General features: G+C 44.3%; 2 protein-coding genes across 2 annotated transcripts; one reads left to right on the forward strand and one right to left on the reverse strand.

The window, feature by feature from the left end:
- Positions 1-768: 768 nt before the first annotated feature.
- trim69 (tripartite motif containing 69) lies at positions 769-5,488 on the forward strand. Its single transcript, XM_041959636.1, has 6 exons — positions 769-1,482; positions 1,933-2,028; positions 2,384-2,617; positions 3,453-3,475; positions 3,570-3,685; positions 3,841-5,488. The coding sequence occupies exons 1-6, from the start codon at positions 841-843 to the stop codon at positions 4,383-4,385; spliced, it is 1,656 nt and encodes a 551-aa protein (XP_041815570.1). The 5' UTR covers positions 769-840; the 3' UTR covers positions 4,386-5,488.
- A 695-nt stretch (positions 5,489-6,183) lies between these two features.
- Positions 6,184-18,886, reverse strand: LOC121622709 (bone morphogenetic protein 1-like). Its single transcript, XM_041959635.1, has 20 exons — positions 18,751-18,886; positions 14,818-14,928; positions 14,574-14,723; positions 14,326-14,443; positions 13,975-14,153; positions 13,766-13,871; positions 12,514-12,638; positions 12,254-12,369; positions 11,759-11,861; positions 11,546-11,662; positions 11,024-11,169; positions 10,615-10,810; positions 10,404-10,529; positions 9,414-9,577; positions 9,094-9,274; positions 8,163-8,288; positions 7,588-7,715; positions 7,273-7,486; positions 6,819-7,069; positions 6,184-6,718 (listed from the first exon to the last, which is right to left on the reverse strand). The coding sequence occupies exons 1-20, from the start codon at positions 18,884-18,886 to the stop codon at positions 6,584-6,586; spliced, it is 2,928 nt and encodes a 975-aa protein (XP_041815569.1). The 3' UTR covers positions 6,184-6,583.
- Positions 18,887-20,965: the final 2,079 nt, after the last annotated feature.

Below are 20,965 nucleotides of genomic sequence, written 5' to 3' on the forward strand. Positions count from 1 at the left end.
GTCTGTATTGAGTTCACTGCGATACAGTGTGATTAGTCTGATGTAAAACCCTGTAATATTTCTATCAGAGTCTACAGCCATTATATTATGGTGATATGTGGCAGGGCTCTTTTTCTTTGCAGAAAGCCAAATAAAGACTCTCAACTAGTGCGACGACAGAAGCTCCAGTTTACCAAACAGATGTTCCAGCCTCCAGGGAACAAGCTGTACATATCTGTTCTAACAATTCGATAGGAAAAGAAAAGCCACAGGATGCCTGCAGCGCATGTATTTGTCCATGGTGGAGCTTTCTTCCTTCAGGACGTTTTCTTTCTCTGTGTAAATCTCTTAATGATCATGTTTATCCTTCAGCGACAATGATTACTTACTGGGCAGAGAGCGTTGCCTTAAAAAAAAGAAGCAGGAAATCTGTTGCTGCTCACAGACTTCTTGTGAAACACACTCGTTTGTGGGCACACACACACTGAAAGTCACATAAAATGGATTGACATTTTTCTGTAGTTACTCTGCAGCAGATTAAGAGTTGCAAAGCAGGATTTCTTGCAGTTACCGGCCAGACTTCACGAAACAAACCACTAAGGATAGAATATCCTCGGTCCGCCTCGGTTTCCTGACCAAGAAGTGACGTCAGTCTGGAGGGAAAAGGGGGGCCCGTTGAGATCCCCTCACTATCTGCTGAGGATGTGAGAGGCTGTGGCTGCTTCTGCACCACCCCTTTCATTTCCCCACAATCAACAGGAAGACTGGAGGCCAAAGAGAGCAGCCACACTCAGCAGGAGAGGAAGGACGTAGAAGTCCAGCTGTACAGTCAGAACAAAGGAAAACAATCAAGGCAAAGGAATGAGCAAGAATCAGAAAGAAGTGAAGAAAATCCAGTCAGTTTATCTGCAGAACTTGGAAAAACTAAACCAGGGGATAAAGCCAGACAAGAAAAATTGGAAACCAAAGGAAGGAGACTTTGCTGTGCAAACAGCGATGGAAAAGCTGCGACAGCCTCCCATAGCTGGAAAAGTAACCAAAAGCTCAGCACACACGCACAGAATCAGCAGAGATCTGACCTGCTCCATCTGCTTGGATCTTTTCAAGCAGCCAGTGTCCTTGCCCTGTGATCACACCTTCTGCCAGGGGTGCATTGAGGGCTACTGGACCGGTCCCCGGGGTCCCGGACAAGGAGGCACCGGCTCCTGCCCTCAGTGCAGGAAGGTGTATCCTGGACAAAGCTACAGGCCCAACCGCATAGTTGCCAACATAGTGGAGAGCTACTGTCAGGGTCTGGAGGAGAGCGGGAGCGGGCCCTGCCTGCCAGATGTTGGGGTAACAGAGAGGGTTCCTGCTCCAGTCCCACGCTGCAGCAGACACAGAGAGGAGCTGAAGCTTTACTGCGAGGAGGACCAGGAGCTGGTGTGTCTGGTGTGTGGTCTCTCCCAGGAGCACAGAAATCATACCATGGTGTGTGTGCAGGAGGCTGAACAGAAGTACAGGGTGAGTTACGGTCTAATTAACTGTGTGAATATAGCAGAAGGTTCAGCAGAATGTTAATGTACACATCAGGATGCAGCTTAGGAAGAATGCATCTTTATATTGTCTTCTGCTTGTAATGGTGGCAACTCCCTCATGTTACATTCTGCTCTAAACATCAAACATTTTAAAAAGACCCATTTTGTGGGTACAAGTGTTCCTTTTCTAGTACTTGCTGTGATCTTTTAATCATAGTTTGTCCCATGTTAATCACTGCTGTGCCTCCTTGGTTTCATACATGTGTGCAGGCGAAACATCAGTGCTGATTTACTGTCTATTTTTCATGCATAACTAGATTCCAGTCTCTATCTATCTATTACTTTTACTCCAAAACAGCCAATAACAGTAGATGTGACACTGTATTAGAAGTGAGAGGCAGGTCAGTGTGCAGTGATGTTGTCTCTGTCCCGCCAGGCGTCTCTGAACAGCTCCATGGATTCTCTGAAAGCTGAGCTCAACACGGCGCTGCAGTGTGACAGGGAAGCTGAGGATGAGGTGAAAAAGCTAAAGGTGAGAGGAAACGCTTCCAAAAGACTTCAGGATGCATATCACAAAGCACACACTGCAATCACTGCTGCATTTCCTCCACCACCATGAATGTCCAGTTTGACCCATTTAATGTCTTAAAATCAGATTTTACCAGAATGAAATGAATATATGTCTGCAAAACCGATGCGATTACGCCACTAATTACCAGCACAAATTGAAGTGAGGGAGTGATCTGCCTAATTTGGGCTATAAAGATTTGTTTCTGCAGTACAAAAGAGTGAAACATGGATTCCATCTTTGTGGTTGTGCCACCACTGTTATTCTTGAGAAATGTAAAAGGGGAGCTCCCAGTGACGATCGCCCTCCACCTACTTAGGAGCACACCGCCGACCTGAAGCAGCGCATCGAGGCCCAGTTCAGCGACCTGCACCAGTTCCTGTACCAGGAGGAGAAGCTGCTGCAGGTGAAGCTGAAGACGGAGGAGCGGCGAGAGCTGATCCGATTGGACGAGCACAAAGCGCTGCTTTGTGTGGAGATCTCCCGTCTGCAGAGGGCTGTCCATGAGATAGAGGACAAACTGAAGGAGCAGGACCCGTTCACTCTGCTCCGGGTGAGTTCAACTCCTATGAACTTCATACACGATGAATGCAGGCCATCTGGAAGTTATTAAGAGCATGATGAGTCAGCTCTGGGGATGATTAAGGCAAGAAGTGCTGAGCTCTTGATTTCAAACTTATTTGTTTCCAAGTCTATTTATATCACATTTAAACAGTGACCCTAAAAGCAACGGTGCCTGTGAGAGATGTTTTCCCATGGGAATGTTTGCAGAAAAGGCTTTAGAAATTAAAGAAGGTTGCTTATTTGCAGCAGTCAAACAGGTCAGAACAGATCGGCTCTGGCTAGAGAATCAACAGGACAGAGACAAGATAAGACCTTTAAGGTATAAAAAAAGGTGAGTGACATCTCTCAGTGTCCACATTATTAGACAGTTTCTTTGCCAAAATATTAAATAAGCTGCAACATCAACATTTAAGATGTCACTGAGCAGGGTGTGACCCAGTTTGTACACAATTCTTAAAGGCCATGAACGTGTTGATCATGTCACTTTGCGTGTAAGAGTAAACTCTGACACGCTCATAAATACGTTAACGCTGTTGCTACATTTCTAATAACAAAAGACTGGGGCAGTGAGTGTAGACAGGATGTAGGCCAGTGATCTCACTCGCTGATCTGGAGGATAAGGAGTTTAGTGCAGGCACAGGGCCACACTCAGGCCACGGCTGCGGGACTTTCCCCCAGCCACAGGGAGATCCCACAGGGTGGGATAGCGTGAGCTCAGACATTGATGTAATGTGGAAAAAGCTTTCTCTTCTTTGAGATACAACTAAACTAATCACCAGTCTCTGTCTCTCCTTTCCTGTGTTTATTCATGCATCTTGTTTCAGAGCATCAAAGTCCTCCTCCAGAGGTGAGTGTGGGAAAAGTTTTCACTATTTGGCCCTGCATAGGTTTTGTTCATATTCGCTCTCTTTACTGTGCTGACTTCTTGCTGCTGTTGGCAGGCCCTCGCTGAAATTTGAGAAACCTGCGTTTACGCCGCCCAGTCTGTGCGAGGGTCGGTTTGCAGGGCCCCTGCAGTACAGGGTGTGGAAATCCATGAAAGGAAGCATTTACCCAGGTACTTTAAGTGGAACTCTGTCCCTCTCTTCCTTAGCAAATGCAAACTACAAGTACAGGACTACACAGAAACCAGCACTGTTCATCTAAGCATCAACATGTATTATCAATTAATCTCTCAAATCTTTTGTCATTTCATATTTTTCTCGTTTAAAGTTCCAGCAGCCATCACATTTAACTCCAGCACGGCCAACCCTTGGCTCAGCTTGACCTCCTCCCTCACCTGTGTTCGCTACCAGACCTTTAACCACACCGTGCAGGACAACCCCTACAGGTTCAACGCTGCCCTGTCACTGCTCGGAAGCCAGGGCTTCACCCATGGGCGCCACTACTGGGAGATTGAAGTCTACAGCAGCACGGTCTGGACTGTAGGGGTGGCGCGAGAGTCTGTGCCCAGAAAGGGAGTCATCAAAGCCCTCCCAGCCAATGGCTTCTGGACTCTGTCCCTCTCTTATGGGATACAGTACATGGCTGGCACTTCACCCCCAAAGGTCCTGTCGCTGGAGGAGCCACTGGCCAGGATCGGAGTGTACCTGGACTACAAGAGGGGCCTGGTGTCCTTTTACAATGCAGAGAGCATGACGCACCTCTACACCTTCAGGGAGACCTTCAGGGAGACGCTGTACCCTTACTTCAACTTGGGTTTTCTGGATAAAGTGCATGAAAATGAGCCCCTCAAAGTTTTCTTACCAAAGATTTAAAAACTGTGACAAAAACACAAGTGAAGGGGGAAGAGAAGGATAAAAAGTTAGCAAAAATGAAAACCTAAAAAAAATGCTTTCTATTGAGAGTAGGATACAAGAGTGGATTTTTAATTGTGAAATGTACATTAGATGTTTTATCTATGTTGTATCTGATCTGATGTTTGTTTTCCTAGGATGGCGAAGGAATTACCAGCCCTAGTCAGCCTCTGCTTGGCTTGTACACGTTGCCATTGTTGGTTGGGTTGGTTAGGTTTAGGCATGAGGAGTGATGATTGGTTAGGTTAGGGTATGACTATTATGGTAAGCCAAACAGAGGCAGAGTATAGGGCGGGTCATTCCTTCCCCATCCTGGAAAAAAAAAAAAAATCAATCCAGTAGAAACACATGTCTGTTAAAGAGACCCTGTGGAGCTGCCATGTAAACAAATAAAAGTCACGTTTCTATGTGTGCAGCTCGCAGTCTTATTCCTGCCGGCATATCTTGGCATGTTACTGCCACCTGTTGACCAGTGGACTAGTGTGACACCATTGGTGGGAGCGCACACTGATGCCGAAACAGAATAGAAACCTGCTCATACAAAAACTCCACAGGGAATCTTTCTTTTGTTTCACACACTGTTCAGTTTGTAGACTGGATCTACTGCCACATGTTTCATTTCAGAGGAGCTGTGCTTCAATGACGAACGTGAAACCGTCTGGTCACCTGACTGTTGTGGGATGAATGCAGTGTGCTGAATACAGCGTGCTATTATGTTTTATTAAGTATTTTTTAATAACCCAAAAATCTTTCTTGTGCATGATACATTTAATATATCCGTTAATATATCTTTATCACTGTATACTGTGATTTTTTTTAAACAAGTTGTCCATTGCGTTTTAGTTGATTACATGGTGTCATATCACACTAAACATCTTGGGAGATGTTCAGCTCTTTGAGTGGAGCTGGTAGCAGAAGTCTAATGAGTCATACAGCAAATAAAAGCAACTTGAGTTCAATCGTCTCTTTCATATGAACAAATGGTTTTAATTTTGGATATCCACTTTGTGCCGTGGGCTGATGCAAGTGCCACCCAGTATCACGCAGAATTATATGGGTTTTTTCAAAGTGTGCTTATTTCAACAGTAAAATAAACAGGACATCCTTGTCATTTGATTACACGCTGTAAGATTTGCCATTGTTTCAAAGTAACTGTCAGAAATCCCCTTCAAGAGGTCACATAAACACACCTGAGGCAGGGGGAGCAACACAAGCACCTCCCTCAGGTGCAATCACTGCACTTTAACAAGAGGCTATTAATGATGCCTTCCTCCCTCTGTTCTGTCATCGAGCAACATTTCACTGTCTTGCCTGGTTTAAAGTTTCAAGCAGCTCCTCTGATCACACCCAGCAGTAAGATGAGCGTTCTGCTGTACACCTCTACATCACTGGAGTGAGATAAGAAGTAAAATCAAGATTTTCAGCTGGTGTTAAGTTGCTCAGTCACGCGTAATGCTAACTGCTAACCAGGGTAATCTGAGATGTAATACAGGATGGATCAAAGAATGTGGCGCTAATTTCATCTATTATCCTGCTGTGCTGCTGTGTGCGACGAGAGAACACAACACACGGACACACCAAAGGGAGGAAAAGCAGAAAATATGCGAAAACGGAACTAAAAATATACTGTGAGGGAGTGTTAATGTACTGAAAAGGAACTCAAAAACTTAAAGTAAAAGCAGAAAAAGTATTAAATAACAACAAACTGAGCTGCTCAACATATTCAATTGTTTTCATCCTCTGTTGTCCAGTGATATAATACAAAGTGCATCACATTCATTAGAAGTGATCTAACGCTCAAGCTCAGACAGTAAAAAGTGGCACAGTTGATATGATTAAAAAAACAAGGCAAACTATATCACAATATATACAGTTTATATCTTAAAACAGTGCTATGATGCAATCAGCTCATTACAGGCCGAATTTACTCGAAGTAATAACTGCAAGCTAGTCCTTTCATCCTATACACCTCTACAGTGAGGGGGATTAATGATTTCTCTGCATGGCTTCACCCTTTCTAAGGGATGTGAATGTAAAGTATGCGGGTCTGTGTTTTGTGGTGTCAATCCATGCATTCGCTCCTCGTCTGGAAATGGGTGTGTCCCACCAAATGTTAGGGGTGAAGTCTCCATTTAGGTTTTCGGGGTAGTTTTGGAGAGTCACTTGCTTGTGTGTAACGTGTCCTGGAACTTTGTGCTCGTGTAGCGTACATGAAAGCCTTTTTTATTGATGCTGTCGTCTGAGTGAAACTTTAAGACGACGGCGTCTCCGGCTGAATAGACCTCCTCCGGGGTCTGAGAGACAGAAAAACAACACAAAGAGATGTTTTTTTTTTTGAGGATTGAATTCGTTTAAGCAGTGTTTACTTCACACGACTGATATTTTTAGCCTCACCCCAGATCCGCAGTATCGTCCCAGCCTCGGAGACTTGATGTCAGCCCCGTCGTATAGCTCCACGTAATCGTATCCGCAGTCTGCCTCCTCCTCGATCTCAAACACTTGGAAGATGATCTCCACTCCGTAGCCCTTCTCAGCAGAGACCACCCACAGGCAGTCGGAGCCGCTGGGGTAGTTGTTATCTCCAAACTGGGCATGAGAGTAAAGATCTTTTGTCTTGACCTCGGCTTTAAGGCTTCCTCCACATTCTGGGAATTCACAACCACAAAATTAGAGGGGTCAAAAAGAGGAACTCGTAAAAGTGAGGAAAGAATGCAGCTTTCTAAACACGGCAGAAAACAAACCCAGGGTTGAAATGTCACATTTTTGGTATTCTATTCTTTCCCCAAAGTACCATTTTACTCATTTTCCAGGCTTTTTGGGGGGGCAGGAAAGTGACTTTATTGCCCACCTGCTCCGTATGAAGCCTCAAAGCCTCTCTTCTGCACTGAGTTGTCTGAGAAGAAGCGCAGGAACATTTTGTTGCCGCTGGAGATGACCGGAGACGGCTTTTTGGTGCCGCAGAAGCGTCCGAGACTTGGAACGCGCCCGTCTCGCCCGTCGTAGATCTCCAGGTGGTCGTAGGCGCACTCCAGATGAGCCTCCATGTCAATCTCATTGAAAACCTGAGGGTAATTTTTAAAATCTATGAATGACCTCTGGAAGTTTATTTCATGACATAATGTTTGATGAAAAAAAAAAAAACCCACAACATCCATTGACGTACGAGTTTGATTCGGTGGCCTGGGGTCATGGACAGAGACCAGGTGCAGGCCTTCTTGCTGGGGTATCTGTCAGGCCAGTTGGGGCTGCTTATTGTGCCCGACGCACTGTTCACAACATGATCACAGCCCGCTGAAAAGCAGACCAGCACAACATGTCAGAGCGAAACAATGAAAGCTGCATCACTGAGGGGTCACATCATTTCCTCTTCCTCTTCTAAAGGCCCTCTTTGTTATTTTCCCTTGAATAGGCATCCTTCAAAAGTCGAGGAAAATGAAATCAAAACTAAATACTGGACTGCACATTTTCCATATCTGAGCAGTTTTCATCAGGACTAAGTGGCTATAAGTGCCATTAAAAGAATCCACAGCGAGGCCCTCTGTCCCCTCATGGCTTTATATTCAGCCTCAAATGGTCCAGCAGGATTCTCACGAGGTCAAATCTGGGCGATCAACTCAAAAGGTGAACAATCAAACACTCAAGTAAGAATAATAAATCTTATCCAGACTTTTTTTCTAATTTGGGTGAACTGACCCTTTAAATCTCTCTCTCACACACACACACACACACACACTGTACCTTCCTTGCAGTCGTGCTGGTTATCGTGCAGCATGAAGCCGCTGCGGCACTGGCAGCTGTAGCTTCCGAAGGTGTTCACACACTCATGCTGGCAGCCCCCGTTTTCTTTGGAGCACTCGTCTATATCTGTAGAAAAGAACAACTTCACCTCAAAATTGCTTTTGCACGACATGTGTCATGACAAACTGTGTTGACACTTTAGGCCCAGATCTGCTGCTGAGTGCAGGGACAAAGGTGTAAGAAACACTGTCAAGACCCACATCCCTGGGCCGCCTCTCAGCCAAACATCTCTTGGCTCCGTCTAATGGTAGTAAATCAGTTCTCCCTGTCCACACAACAAAATGAAAGGTAGTAAAATACTTCCACAATTTGCATTTCCACATATTAATGTGGATCCATTTATCCATAAACTCTTCATGTTAAAATGTGTGGAGTTTTAGATGGACTATCAACATTTTGTTAATTACCAAGGAGCACTCCAGTAGGATATTAGACAAAGAAATCTTGATTCTATAGCCATCTGTGGTCTGATTAAACACTTACAGTATTTATTTAGGCTGTTAAACTGTCCATATATTTATAATTTTATTGATTAGCATTTGTTGCACTGAAATATTCTTCACTGCACTTTTTGGAAAGAAAATACAAACACCAGATTTGCTGTTTTAAAAAGGGAATAAATGTGAATGTGAGCAGGAATTTGAAATTAAGAGATTTGACTTAAACATCAGTGCTACCAGGCTAATCAGCTGTGAAAATAGCAATCTAAGCTTGACAAAGAGTCAAACTACACTGAAGACAGTTGCCTGCGTTGTTCTTTGACTGGGGTGATGGTTTTCCTTCTTACTGTTCCAGATCTGGACATTACATAATACCGACATAACATTTCCCTCCTCCATGCTTACTAAATTCTCCGCTCTTTGTGACTTACCAGAGAAGAAGTGAGCCTTGAAGCCCCTCTTGGAGACAGTGTTGTCAGACTTGAATTCAATCCTCATGTTGTTTTGTTGGGAGGTGATCACCTCGGGTTTCTCTGCTCCGCAGAACTTCCCATGAAGCTTTGAGTCTGAACTCAAGCCGCTGCGCACCTCCACGTAATCATACTTACACACCTGATGGTTAACACTAGAACATTTTACTTACTAAAAAGGACAAAGAATTAGCTAGTGAAAGTCATGATTTTAGCAGATTTAGCACAAAGATGATGATATATTAGCTATGGACAGAGAAACCTTACTGTCATTAACTCACATCGTTTCCTTCGGTCTCGAACAGGTCAAACACCAGCGTGATGCGATACTGAATGGGCGCCACCAGCTGCCACACGCAGTTCTTGTTGGGAGGGTATTCTTTGGGCCATCCTGGGGTGGTGAGGGAGCCATTCAGCTTGGTAATGAACCCACCGCAGGCAGCTGCTGGTGGGAGAGAGCGCTGATTTTAGTGGTACAAGCGTGAGAGAAAAACACTTGTGTGAACTTCTGCATTTTTAACCTATTCTTCAATCATTCAACCTCTGAACTTACAGCCTGTTAACTACAAATAAATGCCAAGACATAAACCTGACTTTTTTTCCCATCTAATCCTATAAAATCAAACCAAATTGTAGTGAAGGGAAATGTAACTCCTTTTTATAAGGTTAAGATTAATCAAATCAGTGCTGTAGTGCTGAAGGCTCAAAAAGAGGCTACAGCAAGTGAGCACTGCCCTCTTGTGGTAGAAGAGAAACCAGCAGGCCAACTCACACTGAATTGATGACATGAGTGTGGCACATGCCAATATGCAGCATCACACCTCTGACATGTCCATCTCCACGAGGAAGTCAGCTAACGTCAATTACCCACCACATTACCCACATTATAGACTCAGAACCTGCAGGTGGATGTAGGGAGGAGAAGTACGCTTACTGGCTTTCTGGCAGAGGGTTAGATGAGAAGATTGATACCACTCTTATGAATGCATGCCAAATATGAAGCTACAGCCAGTAAGTGGCTAGCTTTGGTTTACATAAAAACAGGGAACAGGGGGAAAAGTGCTGACAGGTGGATTTATTATGTTTAGACAGAGCCAGGCTAGTTGTTTCCCCGTGTTTCCACTCTTTAAGCTAAGCTAAGCTAAGTGGTTGCAGCCTGCAGTCTTATGAGCAGACTCCACCTGACTGGCTGTACTAGTTTGCAGTCGTACTTTGAAGCAGTGCCACTCGAATGGTTGGTGTCACTATTTTGTTAGTGTGTCCATACTCACTCTCACAGCTGCGTCTGTCAGCTGCCAGCTCATATCCAGGATCACAGGCACATCTGTAGCTGCCCAGCGTGTTCATGCAGCGCTGCTCGCAGTGACCATTGTCAGGCCTGGAACACTCGTCCATCTCTGCCATGCGACAAATGGAGACAAAGGCAGAATTAGTTCCAGTGTTTTAACTGCTGGCGCTTTGCATCTGAAGGGGCTTCCTGACCTTTAAAAAAGTTGGCCGCGAACCCAGCTTTGTTGACCGATCCGTCAGATACGAACTTCAGCCAGAGCTGGTTGGAGCTGCTTTTCACGTCGTCGGGTTTGTCATAGCCGCAGAAACGGCCGAGCAGCGGGCTGCTCTCTGAGATCCCATCCCTCACCTCCACGTAGTCGTAGGCACAGCTGTCATGTCTCTCAACCTGCAGCGGAAGCGAAGTACAGTAAAGTTTGCAAAGAGGCGTCACAGCAGATGATAGTGAGGTCTGTGCAACTACAGGTTAAACAGATGAAACTTTCGGCCCGATGCAGCTTGCGACAGCTATGTGAAGCGTTCTCCCAGTTAGGCCATTTTTCCCGGAGATACATTCTTGCTTGTCCTAAAATATAACCAACAGGAATAAAGATGATTTTACCTCAAACGACTGAAAGGAGAGGCCAACGTTGAAACCCTCTGCTACTGTGATTTTCCACACACACACTTTGTTGGACTGGTAGTCATCAGGATAATTGGGAGACTGGATCTGGCCGCTGTCCCGCTTCACCTCTCCCCCACAGGTGGCTGCACAGGAGGTGAGAAGAGAGATTCTGCCTTCAGTTGTCGACATTGTACACTGAAAAAATCTACTGCAAAGGTGAATGTAGCTTATATAAAGTGCATATTACAGGTCCAGTGTGTGGGATTTTTGGGGCTCTATTGACCGAAATGGAATATCCATAATTATGTTTTCATTAATGTACAACCATCTGAAAATAAGAATCGCTGTGCAGAAGAATCAGGTACAGTAACGCTGACTGCCTTTCAGGTTTTTAGTGGTCACTGTAGAAGAATGTGAGGCGAGGGCTATTCAGATGGCTGCAATCTGCAACGTCACCACTAGATGTCACTAAATCCTACACACTGACCCTTTAAATTCCACGCACATCTATACCTGTACCTTCATAGACTGCTGAAAAGCCTTTGCCCACCCAGCTGCTGCTGCTTCTGAATTCAATCCACAGCTGACTGTCAGTGGAGATGATTGGATCTGGAAGTGTGTCTCCACAAAAGCGGCCTGCCAGAGCACAGGAAAAAATATTGTCATTAACTACCTCCCAGTGCTCAGTACTGAGACGATAACACAGGTACATTCCTGTTAAGAGTGCAAGACCTTTCAGAGGGGCTTTCCTCCAGAACCCGTCTCGAACCTCCACATGGTCGTACCAGCACAGGTGACTCCTGAAGAGGTCCATGGACGTGAAATTCAGAACAATCTGAGAAACGGACGACACAAGACAGAGGGCAGATTGTCACAGGAAAAATTCTGTATCAAGATTTAACATCTGTGCAGATTCACAAGAGCTGAAAATGTGCAAACACAAATGACAACAGCGTTGTTCTTTCTGAAAAAGAAATCAGGTTTTTAAACCAGCATTAGTCATTTGATTTTCCACAGCATAGCAAAGTTACACAGTTCTTTTTAAACACATCTATGCATGATGCTTTTGTAATTCAGCTCACTGATACGAAATGCTTGTCGTAATTAAGTGCAGAATTTATATTGCATTGACATGAGTTAATACTGGCATTCATTCACTCAATAACTGGATCAGTTTGGTTAATTGACTTATTGAATTGATGCGTCTGCTTATTTGTCATGACTCACTTTTTCTCCAGGAGTGACGGAAATCCTCCAGACACAGTGAGCATACGCCGAGTAGCCATTGGGAAAACCAGGAGAAGAGAAGTTTCCAGCACTTTCCTGCAGGTTGTCCCCACACCCTTTAACAACCAGACACCATGAGAGGCACACGGTTACACTACAGCACATCAGAGATCCCAGAAGGCCTAAAATCAAGCTGTGATTTCATTTCATGGATACAAGCGTTAGGCGGTAATGTTCTCCGCACATATGATGCATCTTACTTGCACACTTGTAGAGTTTGCGGGCTTGTGCAATGTCCCCTTTGCTAAGCCTGGTCCTCTGTCCAATGGGCGGCCTGACTCCATTGACATCATAACGGGGCAAGATTGTGTCTAAGAAGATGCCTCTGTTCCAGATAAATCACAAACATGAGCACAAGTTCATTGTCAGAGAAGATCAAAGCATTTAATAATTCAAAAATCAATGGCAGCACAAGAAGCCTGATGAGGAAACATCTTTTACCCACGCTGATGTGCAGGAAAACGTGGTTTTCAGAAGTTCACACAGAAACAGATTAGATTGCTTTTTTTCTTTTTTAATCCGACTCCTGTTCAACACCTTGATACTTTATTGATTCTGATAATCTCTCGGTGGGTTTGGAGCTCGCTTTTGCACAGTTCCCATGGTGATGCACCCATGAATGACAGGCATGTGCAAACAGAGTGCTCTGAATGGGGCCTTTCGATGGTGCCAGCCGGCTCAGTGGAGCCCGCTCCTGAATGCCAGAGAAAAAGGCCACTCCAGCCCAAATTGTTCAACAAAGCCTGAACTGCCAGGCCTTTATTTAGCTTGGCTTGCCTCCATGACCCAGACCGGCAAAGCGGCGATGGAGGTAAAAAACCAAAGCACAGAGAAAAGCAACGGGGCAACAACATGCACGAGACAGAAATGAAAAGGAGACTAGTGTGAAACCATTTCTGTGACAATAAAGGATCAAATCCCCTGAGGTTTCCTATGGAGCTTGTTTAGCAGAGCTGAATAAAGGGACAAACAGCAGGTCAGTGTAGTAGCTCAGCTGATAATACAGCATGATAACAGAGGCAGTTCGGGAGGTTTGCTCATCAGAATTCTTCTCAGTGGAATATATTTACTATGTGGTCATAGTTTCAGAAACTGGAGGGAGTTTATTCACTGAATAAGGTCACAATCAACGTAGTGGTGATGATGGTTTGGTTAGGGGAACAAGCTGGAGCGCTGATTGTTGCCAATTCAAATATACAGGCAGGGAGGACAGAGTGAATCACCAAATGCTCAACAATTAGGCTCTTAAGCGGGGCATTTAACCAATAACAGTCCCAGTGGAGTTGTTTAATGGCCCGTTAATGTGAACCAGGGAAGGGCTGAAAACAAAGTGTGCACGCTCAGGAAACCTTCACCAGAAAAATGAAAGGGTTGAAATCCTTGCAGTCCCTTTAACACAAGACTAACTTAAGGAAAGAAAATGTAAAGCATAAGGAATCATCGCATGCCAACCTGGAAAATGTATTCCTCGCATAATGCATGATGCTGCCAAAGTCGTACACCTCCCCGAGTGAGTCGACCTCGCCTGGCTCCATCTTCAGGAAGTTATACTCCTGTCCTAGTCATAAACGGATAGTCAGTGGACTGAATGCAAGGAGGAACATCTGGAGCACATATGGTTCCACACGTATTCATGTCCGCACACCTGAAGCTAACAGTACCTGCTTGGATGTTGTCTCTGATGATGCTTACGTGCTCGTCACGGTCCGGACGTGTGTGTTCGTGCCAGAAGCCGATCACGTGGCCGAGCTCATGCACCACGATGCCAAACTTATCACAGTTCTTTCCTATAGAGATGGCCTGAGGGCCGCCGCCTCTCCTCCCCACGTAGGAGCAACACCTGCAGGGGGCGACACCGTTCAGGTCCACATCCTGGAGCGCCAGCAGCATAAACACTGGTTCTTTGCAGCTTGTGAACATTAAAGGACCACACCAGTGTGCTTGAAAGCTTTAACTCCTTTAACTGTGGTAAATAATGGTAATCAAAAATGGTTAATGTGCATCCAACTTACCCACAAGGTCGGTATGTGAAAACAATGTAGCTCTCCTCAGTCGTCCTCTCAGTGAATGTCACACAAGTGTGTTTCTCCCAGTGACGCATGGCCTGACGGAAAATGGCTCGCTGGCTGCCTGAGAGGAATTAAAGTTTGACGGCGTCAGCATGTCAGAACCGTACACGGCGAGGAGTGCACGCTGCCTGTCCTCAAGCACACCCCCGCAAGAACAGATGAGAGGCTTATTGTTTTCACTCAGAACTCACCACTGAAATTCCCACTGATCACGTACGGGATGATGCCGTCCGGCCACACTCGCTCGGGTCTGGAGGTGGCTGCTCTCCTCCGGCGATGGAGACTCCGTCTGTCTGCGGCTCTCCTACTCCTGACAGACTCATTGGAAGTGGAGCTGTTAACTGTAACGAGTGCATTGGAGATCTGCGCTGATTCTCGCCCCTTTATCTGAACTGAATTGCTTACAGATTAGTAAACGTCTTCCTGCTTCGATACCTGAGTCTGTGTGGTTGGTCTGGACGGCGTGCTGCGGGGCGTCGCTGCTGTCGGCCTCTCTGAACATACGGAGGTCATCTTCATCAAGAGCAATATCTCCCAGAAAGGCAGCTGGGGCAAACAGATCAACACAGAGACAAACATATTGTACAGAAAGCTGAAACTATGCAAAAAATAAAACAATCTCAAGATGAATATCAAAAAATAGAATATATGTTGTAATATGCTGCACACAGTACTAGTATGAGTGGGCTTATAGTGCATGTATTTCTGAAAAAAAGAAGCTTAAAAAGACATTTAGAGTCTTTCTTCAGTTAGATAAGAAGATTGATACCACACTCATCTGTTAAATACAGCAAACAGCTAGTTAGCTTAGCAAAAAGGCTTTGAACTGGGAAACATAGAGCCTGGCTCTGTACAGTGGGAACAAAATCCACTTGATTTAACACGCTGTCTCATTTGTCGTATAAGAACATGCTGTGCCTACATGTGAAACTCACCACTGACATCAAAAAAAGTGAACTGGTGAGCTTTAGACTTACAGGTAGGCTGATTTTGTCATCTTTGCGCACAGCCAGGCTAGCCATTTCGCCTGTCTTCTTGCTAAGCTAAGCTAACCGTCCACTGGAGCAGCTTCGTATTTGAAGTGTCATACTTAACTAAGAGATGAGTGGCATCGATCAAATCTGAATTTGGGCCAGAACGTTGAACTATTTCTGCAAGTCAGCTGTTCTTGAAGTAGAAACCTTAATCTGAGCAGAAGAAACTAATTTTAAAAAATGTTGAATTTCAAGCTGAAAAAATAATGTACAGTCGTCAAACTCATGATCCACACTGTAAACCTGGAAACATGAACACATGTTTCTCCAATAAATGGAAGCCCAAACTAACTGAATGCTTCACTATGCTGTAAGACGGTATTCTGTCCTGAAAAGAGGCCCGAACAGGACTCCATGTGCGAGTTTGATCAGCAAACACACCACCTGAATACACACTGAATGCACCACACATAAACTGACCCGTAGTGGAGGGCAGTGCAGCTCCTGTGTTGGTTTAAAGAATGAGGATGTGAACTGAATACTTTACAGGATTGTGATCTCACTGTGCTGGACTTTGCAATGTTGCTGAATAGCTACGCAAACAGCAACCTACAGCACAAATCAGCCTTTTTTTTACAGAACCATTGTCACAGGAGCTTCGCATGACGGGCCTGTACTGTAGATGATGCCTGCGTAGTTGTGCTTTCCCCATATTTACACACCTCTGCTGTAGTATAGCACCTTCACATGTCTGAAAAGGTGAAGTAATGCAGGTGAAGTCCTCCTCGTGTTTCCCACAGCAGGAGAAAATGTGTGGCGCAAGAATGATCGCAACAGACCCGTGAACTGATTTTGCCCTTTGACACACAAACTGACGGACCACAAACAATCCCGGTCACCTAGAAAGCCACTGACACAGATACTTTAACCAGCATCATTAACCACTGCTTTCCTGTGTCACTCTTCCAAATATATATATATATATATATATATATATATATATATATATATATATATATATATACATATACAGTATAAAAAGACTGATTACTTCCAGTGGTGGAAAGTAATTAAGTACATTTCTGAAGAACTTGCACTGTGGTTTCCTTTAGTATTTCCATTTTCTACTGCTTTATCCTTCTTCTCCGCTATATTTAAGGGGGAAATAGTGTTTTTTGCTTATATCATTTATCTGACATCTATAGTTGCTTTTGTCATTAAAACTTTACGCACAAAACACATCTGCCTCTTCAATATGACTTCAGCTTCACTTCAACCAATTACAACATTAAAATGCTGCTAAAACAATGCTCACTAATGAGAGTAATGAATGAAGTAACAATGAGTAACAATGACTTTATCAAAGAAAACACTATTTACACTATTCACATTTGGACTAAAAGTGAGTTGATGGCTCCAACAAAGTGAGCGGGAAAAACCTCAACTCCTGTGTTGGAATACAAAGTTTATTTCATGTCGCTGCTTGACTGACGTCTCAGCTTCATCCTGATGCCCAGATTAAGATTTTCAGGCTCCAGTGAAACGATGCTGAACGTTAAACTGAAATCCAGGCTTCACATCGTCCTTTCTAAAACTCATAGGTGACATCGCGCGCACACACATTTGGCCCATGTTTCCTCTCTATGGGATTAACGTTTTGTTTCCATTATTATGACCATACCTCCTGTTTAAAATCACCTAGTGAAGCAGAACAGCTCGCTAGTTTTTCCCATTAAATAGCTCATTTAGCCGTGTGATGTAACAACCTTTGAAAGTCCAAATGAAAAGACGTAGCGGGCTCTGCGTCGGCCTTTGAAGTGAATTCACTCATGCAAAGGGTGACTGTAAATGACTGTCACCCCTGCGGCGTGCACCCCATGCCCTGAAGCCAGAGGGATTTCACCGGCGTCCAGCCGAGGACTGCGCTGGCTCAGCCTCAATGACCTCTAGTCTCCAGGCAACTGCCTCACAGAAGAAGAGTGGTGTGTTTTGGAAGTTCCAGAAGTCACAAGTGAAAAAGGGACCCCAACCAGCTGGAGGCCTCCGAGTAACCAAAGTAATTGCTTGGCATGTTTGATGACAGGGGGGAAAAAGTTGTATATTCTTTAACGCAAATCCGAGACGCTGGCAGCTTCAAGCCAAATCATTTACGTTTGACACTTAATTCATATTGCATGACTGAACCGTCATCAGCATCCAGTGTATCTGCATCAGTATGTTACATACAAAACATGCAGCATTACCAGCTCATAAGGTTCAAACTGCCTAATAGTTAAATCATTACATTCTACCACATCATGAGTACTTCTACGTTGATACTTTGAGTGCATTTTGCTACTGACACTTTTGCACTTGTACTTGAGTAAAATCACAAATGCAAGACTTTTACTTGTAATATAGTATGTTTCACAGCATGGTATTAATGCCTCTTCCATCACTGCCTAAAACTTGAACATTACGTTAGAGCTGTGGAGTAAATGTACTCGTAAACTGAGATCAAACAGAATCCCCACATTAAAAGAGCAACTTAGTCTATGACTAACGTCTCCTTCAAATACAGAAACATTGGAGGAAAACTTCGACTATGAAAGCACTGATTTTTCTCCCTGCATGTCCTCGGTCTGTTTCAGCCGGAGCTGCTCTGCATTGATCTCATCGACTTTTATCAACTGAACAGTGTCTGCAGATCGTGGTGCTGCTCTGCAGAGCTTTGCTGAGAGATGAAACTGGAAACATTCAAACAGCAGCTCGTAAACATTTTACACTGAAACGCCTGGTTGACCGTTTTCAGTGGTGGAAAGGAACAAAGTGCATGACTCACTTTAAACATACCTGTGACGCTTTAACTTAACCCAGCAGTGGAATATCACTAAATACATTTTAATCAAGTCCTGTATTTAAGTACAATTTTGAGCTACTTTCCATTTTATGCTACTTAACACTTCAACACCACTACATTTATTTGACACCTTTAGTTCAGTTACTTTGAAGATCAGGATTTTACATAGAAAACATGCTGTATAAAACGCACTATGATGTATTGCAGTTATGTAACTAACCTACAAATACAGGACTTGTACAGGACTTTGTGAGGTTTCAACAAATTGAGATTTTTGTACCAGTAACAAGTAAGTAACCCTTAATAAAATGTTGTGTTAATTAACAATGAGATGAAAATATATTGATATATTTTGCATTTGTAAATATTTGCATCTTTTGCAACATTTACTCCAAAATTGCTCCAACTGGCTTCATATAAAGAGCAACATTTAACATATGAGCCTCCCTCACGGTGATTAGGGTTTGTGGGTATTGGCCAAAAACACATTATATATGGGCTCACCGGAAATACGAAAATTCAATAAATTCATAGAGGAGGTAAAACGCATCGTACCAGCTTTACAGGGATCCTTGTAGTCGATTGCATCATCGAGGTAGGTAAAATTAGTGTCCTCAAACTCCCAATGAGCCGCCGGAGAAACGCGCAGACAGACGCACAGCAGGAGCAGAAAGGCAGGAGCGACTTCCATGACTCCTGCTCAGAAATCATCTGCTCAGCACAGGCAAAGTTAACGGTTACAGCAGGCAGAGAGCAGCGCGCAGGAAAAAAGTTGTTCCTCGACAGCGGCGGGGATGATGTTATGAGAGACAGCGCCGTTTTCTCACGTCTCCATGCTGCTGCCGCTTTCCGCTGACATACAGGAGCGAGGGCAGAGCTCACCCAGCGCACGTCCGTGCGTCTGCAGCCAGAGAGGTGCTTCACCTGCAGCCGCCTGCATGATGCGCGAGTCAGCTCATTTCATGTTTCTGGTGTCATCTCAGTGCAGTTTTAGTGAGACCATAGAGGAGCAAAAAATCTGCATCACTTTGCACAATGAAACAGTTTGTTTATATAGAATAAAACTCCAGCAAATAATTTAAATGATCAGTTAGATGTGCTGCCTCTTATTCCAACGGATACCAAAAGCTCTTTGTTGAGACTCCTGCTTCAGAGACATTGTCAGTAGACGTTAATTTTGGACCTGATAACTGCGCACACCCTTTTTATTATGTGGCTCATTAATGCAGGAGCTGATTGACGAACAGAGATAAAATCCACTTACTGAGTGTGATGAGTTCAATGTCCTCCAGCCACATTTAAACCTTAATGTAACATTAAGCATCACCTTTCACAAGAGATTAATCGTGTTCCACAGCTGCGGCAGTGATGACATGAGAAGATTCGGTCTCCTCCATGAACTGCTTTTTATGCTGGCACAAACAGAAAGAACTACTGCCATGATTCCCCCCCCAAGCAAACTGTCACTCCAGTTTAGCTGCTTTGCTGTTAAAAGACATCTCTGTTGCAGAAGCCCTGAGAAGCTTTGAGATGACTGAAACATTTGGTAATTGGGTCTTCAAAAATCTGATGCAACGTTACATTACATTAAGTGGTGATTAGCATAGCTTAGCATAAACAATGGAAGCAGAGGGAAACAGCTAGCCTGGCTCTGCCCCAAAGCACCAAAATCTGGCTACCAGCACCTCTAATGCTCGCTAAGTAACACTTTGTAATTTGAGTCTGAAAATGACATATTTGCCGGTGGTTTTGTGGTGGACTGTTTCTTGCAGGCACAGTGGCTTGTGGAGTCTCTGCTGCCATATTGCAGATATGAGAGTGCCATGATCTGCATTAGCAGCTCACAGCGAGATCTTGGCTGTGGTCTGCAGACACTTGCTGTAAACATAATGGAGATGAGGGGCAACTGGCGGGGCAGCCAGCCAATGAGAGCTGATTAGTGATGAGCCGCAGGTGTGAAAACAGGACACCTGGTGGACAGGTGAGGAATGAAAACACAGACAGGCAGGACAGCTGGGGAGAGCATGTGAGGGGACTGACAGCAGCTGTGGCTCATTAGAGGAGGAGCAGAACAATTAAAGGAATAGTTTGACAGTTTGGGAAATATCTTTTGCTTTCCTGCAAAGATGAGATGATTGATGCAACTTTCAAATTTGGACATAAGGTATGAAGCTGGAGCCAGAGGGTGATTAGCGTAGCTTAGCATTAACATTGAAGCAGGGGGGAAGAGCTAGCCTGGCTCCATCCAACTGTAAAAAATTGTGCCAACCAGCATGCGTTAATTTTGCTCCTCAATAAGTTAATTAACAATTAATCATATTTTAGCATCCTTGTGCATAAGAAAAGCGTTTGATAATAGAAGTTAGTCTTTTATCAGCTGCTCCAACAGGTGTTAAGGAAAGAGATACATCATTATTGGGGAAACTGAATGACCGTTTAAAGCTTAAGTCAAGTGAATTGCATTCTGCATGTGTTTACCACTAAGTGGCGCTGATGTGTAGGCTGTAGAATTGAGGAAACTTGCAAGAAAAGTGAAAGAAAAAAACAAAAGTGTTTGCAAAAACAAAATAAAAGCTGTAGCGTCAGTAACTCACCCACTGAGGCTTTTTTATTATTTCGCTGATGTGATCTCATGGTGCTGTGTGTTAAAATGGTTTAGTGTGGAGAGAGAGGGAGAGGAAGACTTAGTCCCACCAACTTCACTCCTCCTCTGCCAGCACACATCTGCTGCTGAGGAGATGGGACTCTGATCCAGAGAGGAGCGCTTAAA

This window comes from Chelmon rostratus, chromosome 19 (genome assembly GCF_017976325.1).
Source record: "Chelmon rostratus isolate fCheRos1 chromosome 19, fCheRos1.pri, whole genome shotgun sequence".
Taxonomy (NCBI): Eukaryota; Metazoa; Chordata; class Actinopteri; order Chaetodontiformes; family Chaetodontidae; genus Chelmon; species Chelmon rostratus.

What these genes read in the sequence shown, in the direction of transcription:
- LOC121622709 (XM_041959635.1), bottom strand. Translation starts at nt 18,886, where the DNA reads ATGGAAGTCGCTCCTGCCTTTCTGCTCCTGCTGTGCGTCTGTCTGCGC. An exon ending in TCTCCTTTCAGTCGTTTGAG is followed by an intron (nt 10,811 to 11,023) that starts GTAAAATCATCT and finishes CTTCCGCTGCAG; the next exon opens with GTTGAGAGACATGACAGCTG. An exon ending in CCAGCACGACTGCAAGGAAG is followed by an intron (nt 7,716 to 8,162) that starts GTACAGTGTGTG and finishes TCTGCTTTTCAG; the next exon opens with CGGGCTGTGATCATGTTGTG.
- trim69 (XM_041959636.1), top strand. Translation starts at nt 841, where the DNA reads ATGAGCAAGAATCAGAAAGAAGTGAAGAAAATCCAGTCAGTTTATCTG. An exon ending in ACCCGTTCACTCTGCTCCGG is followed by an intron (nt 2,618 to 3,452) that starts GTGAGTTCAACT and finishes ATCTTGTTTCAG; the next exon opens with AGCATCAAAGTCCTCCTCCA. An exon ending in GAAAGGAAGCATTTACCCAG is followed by an intron (nt 3,686 to 3,840) that starts GTACTTTAAGTG and finishes TCTCGTTTAAAG; the next exon opens with TTCCAGCAGCCATCACATTT.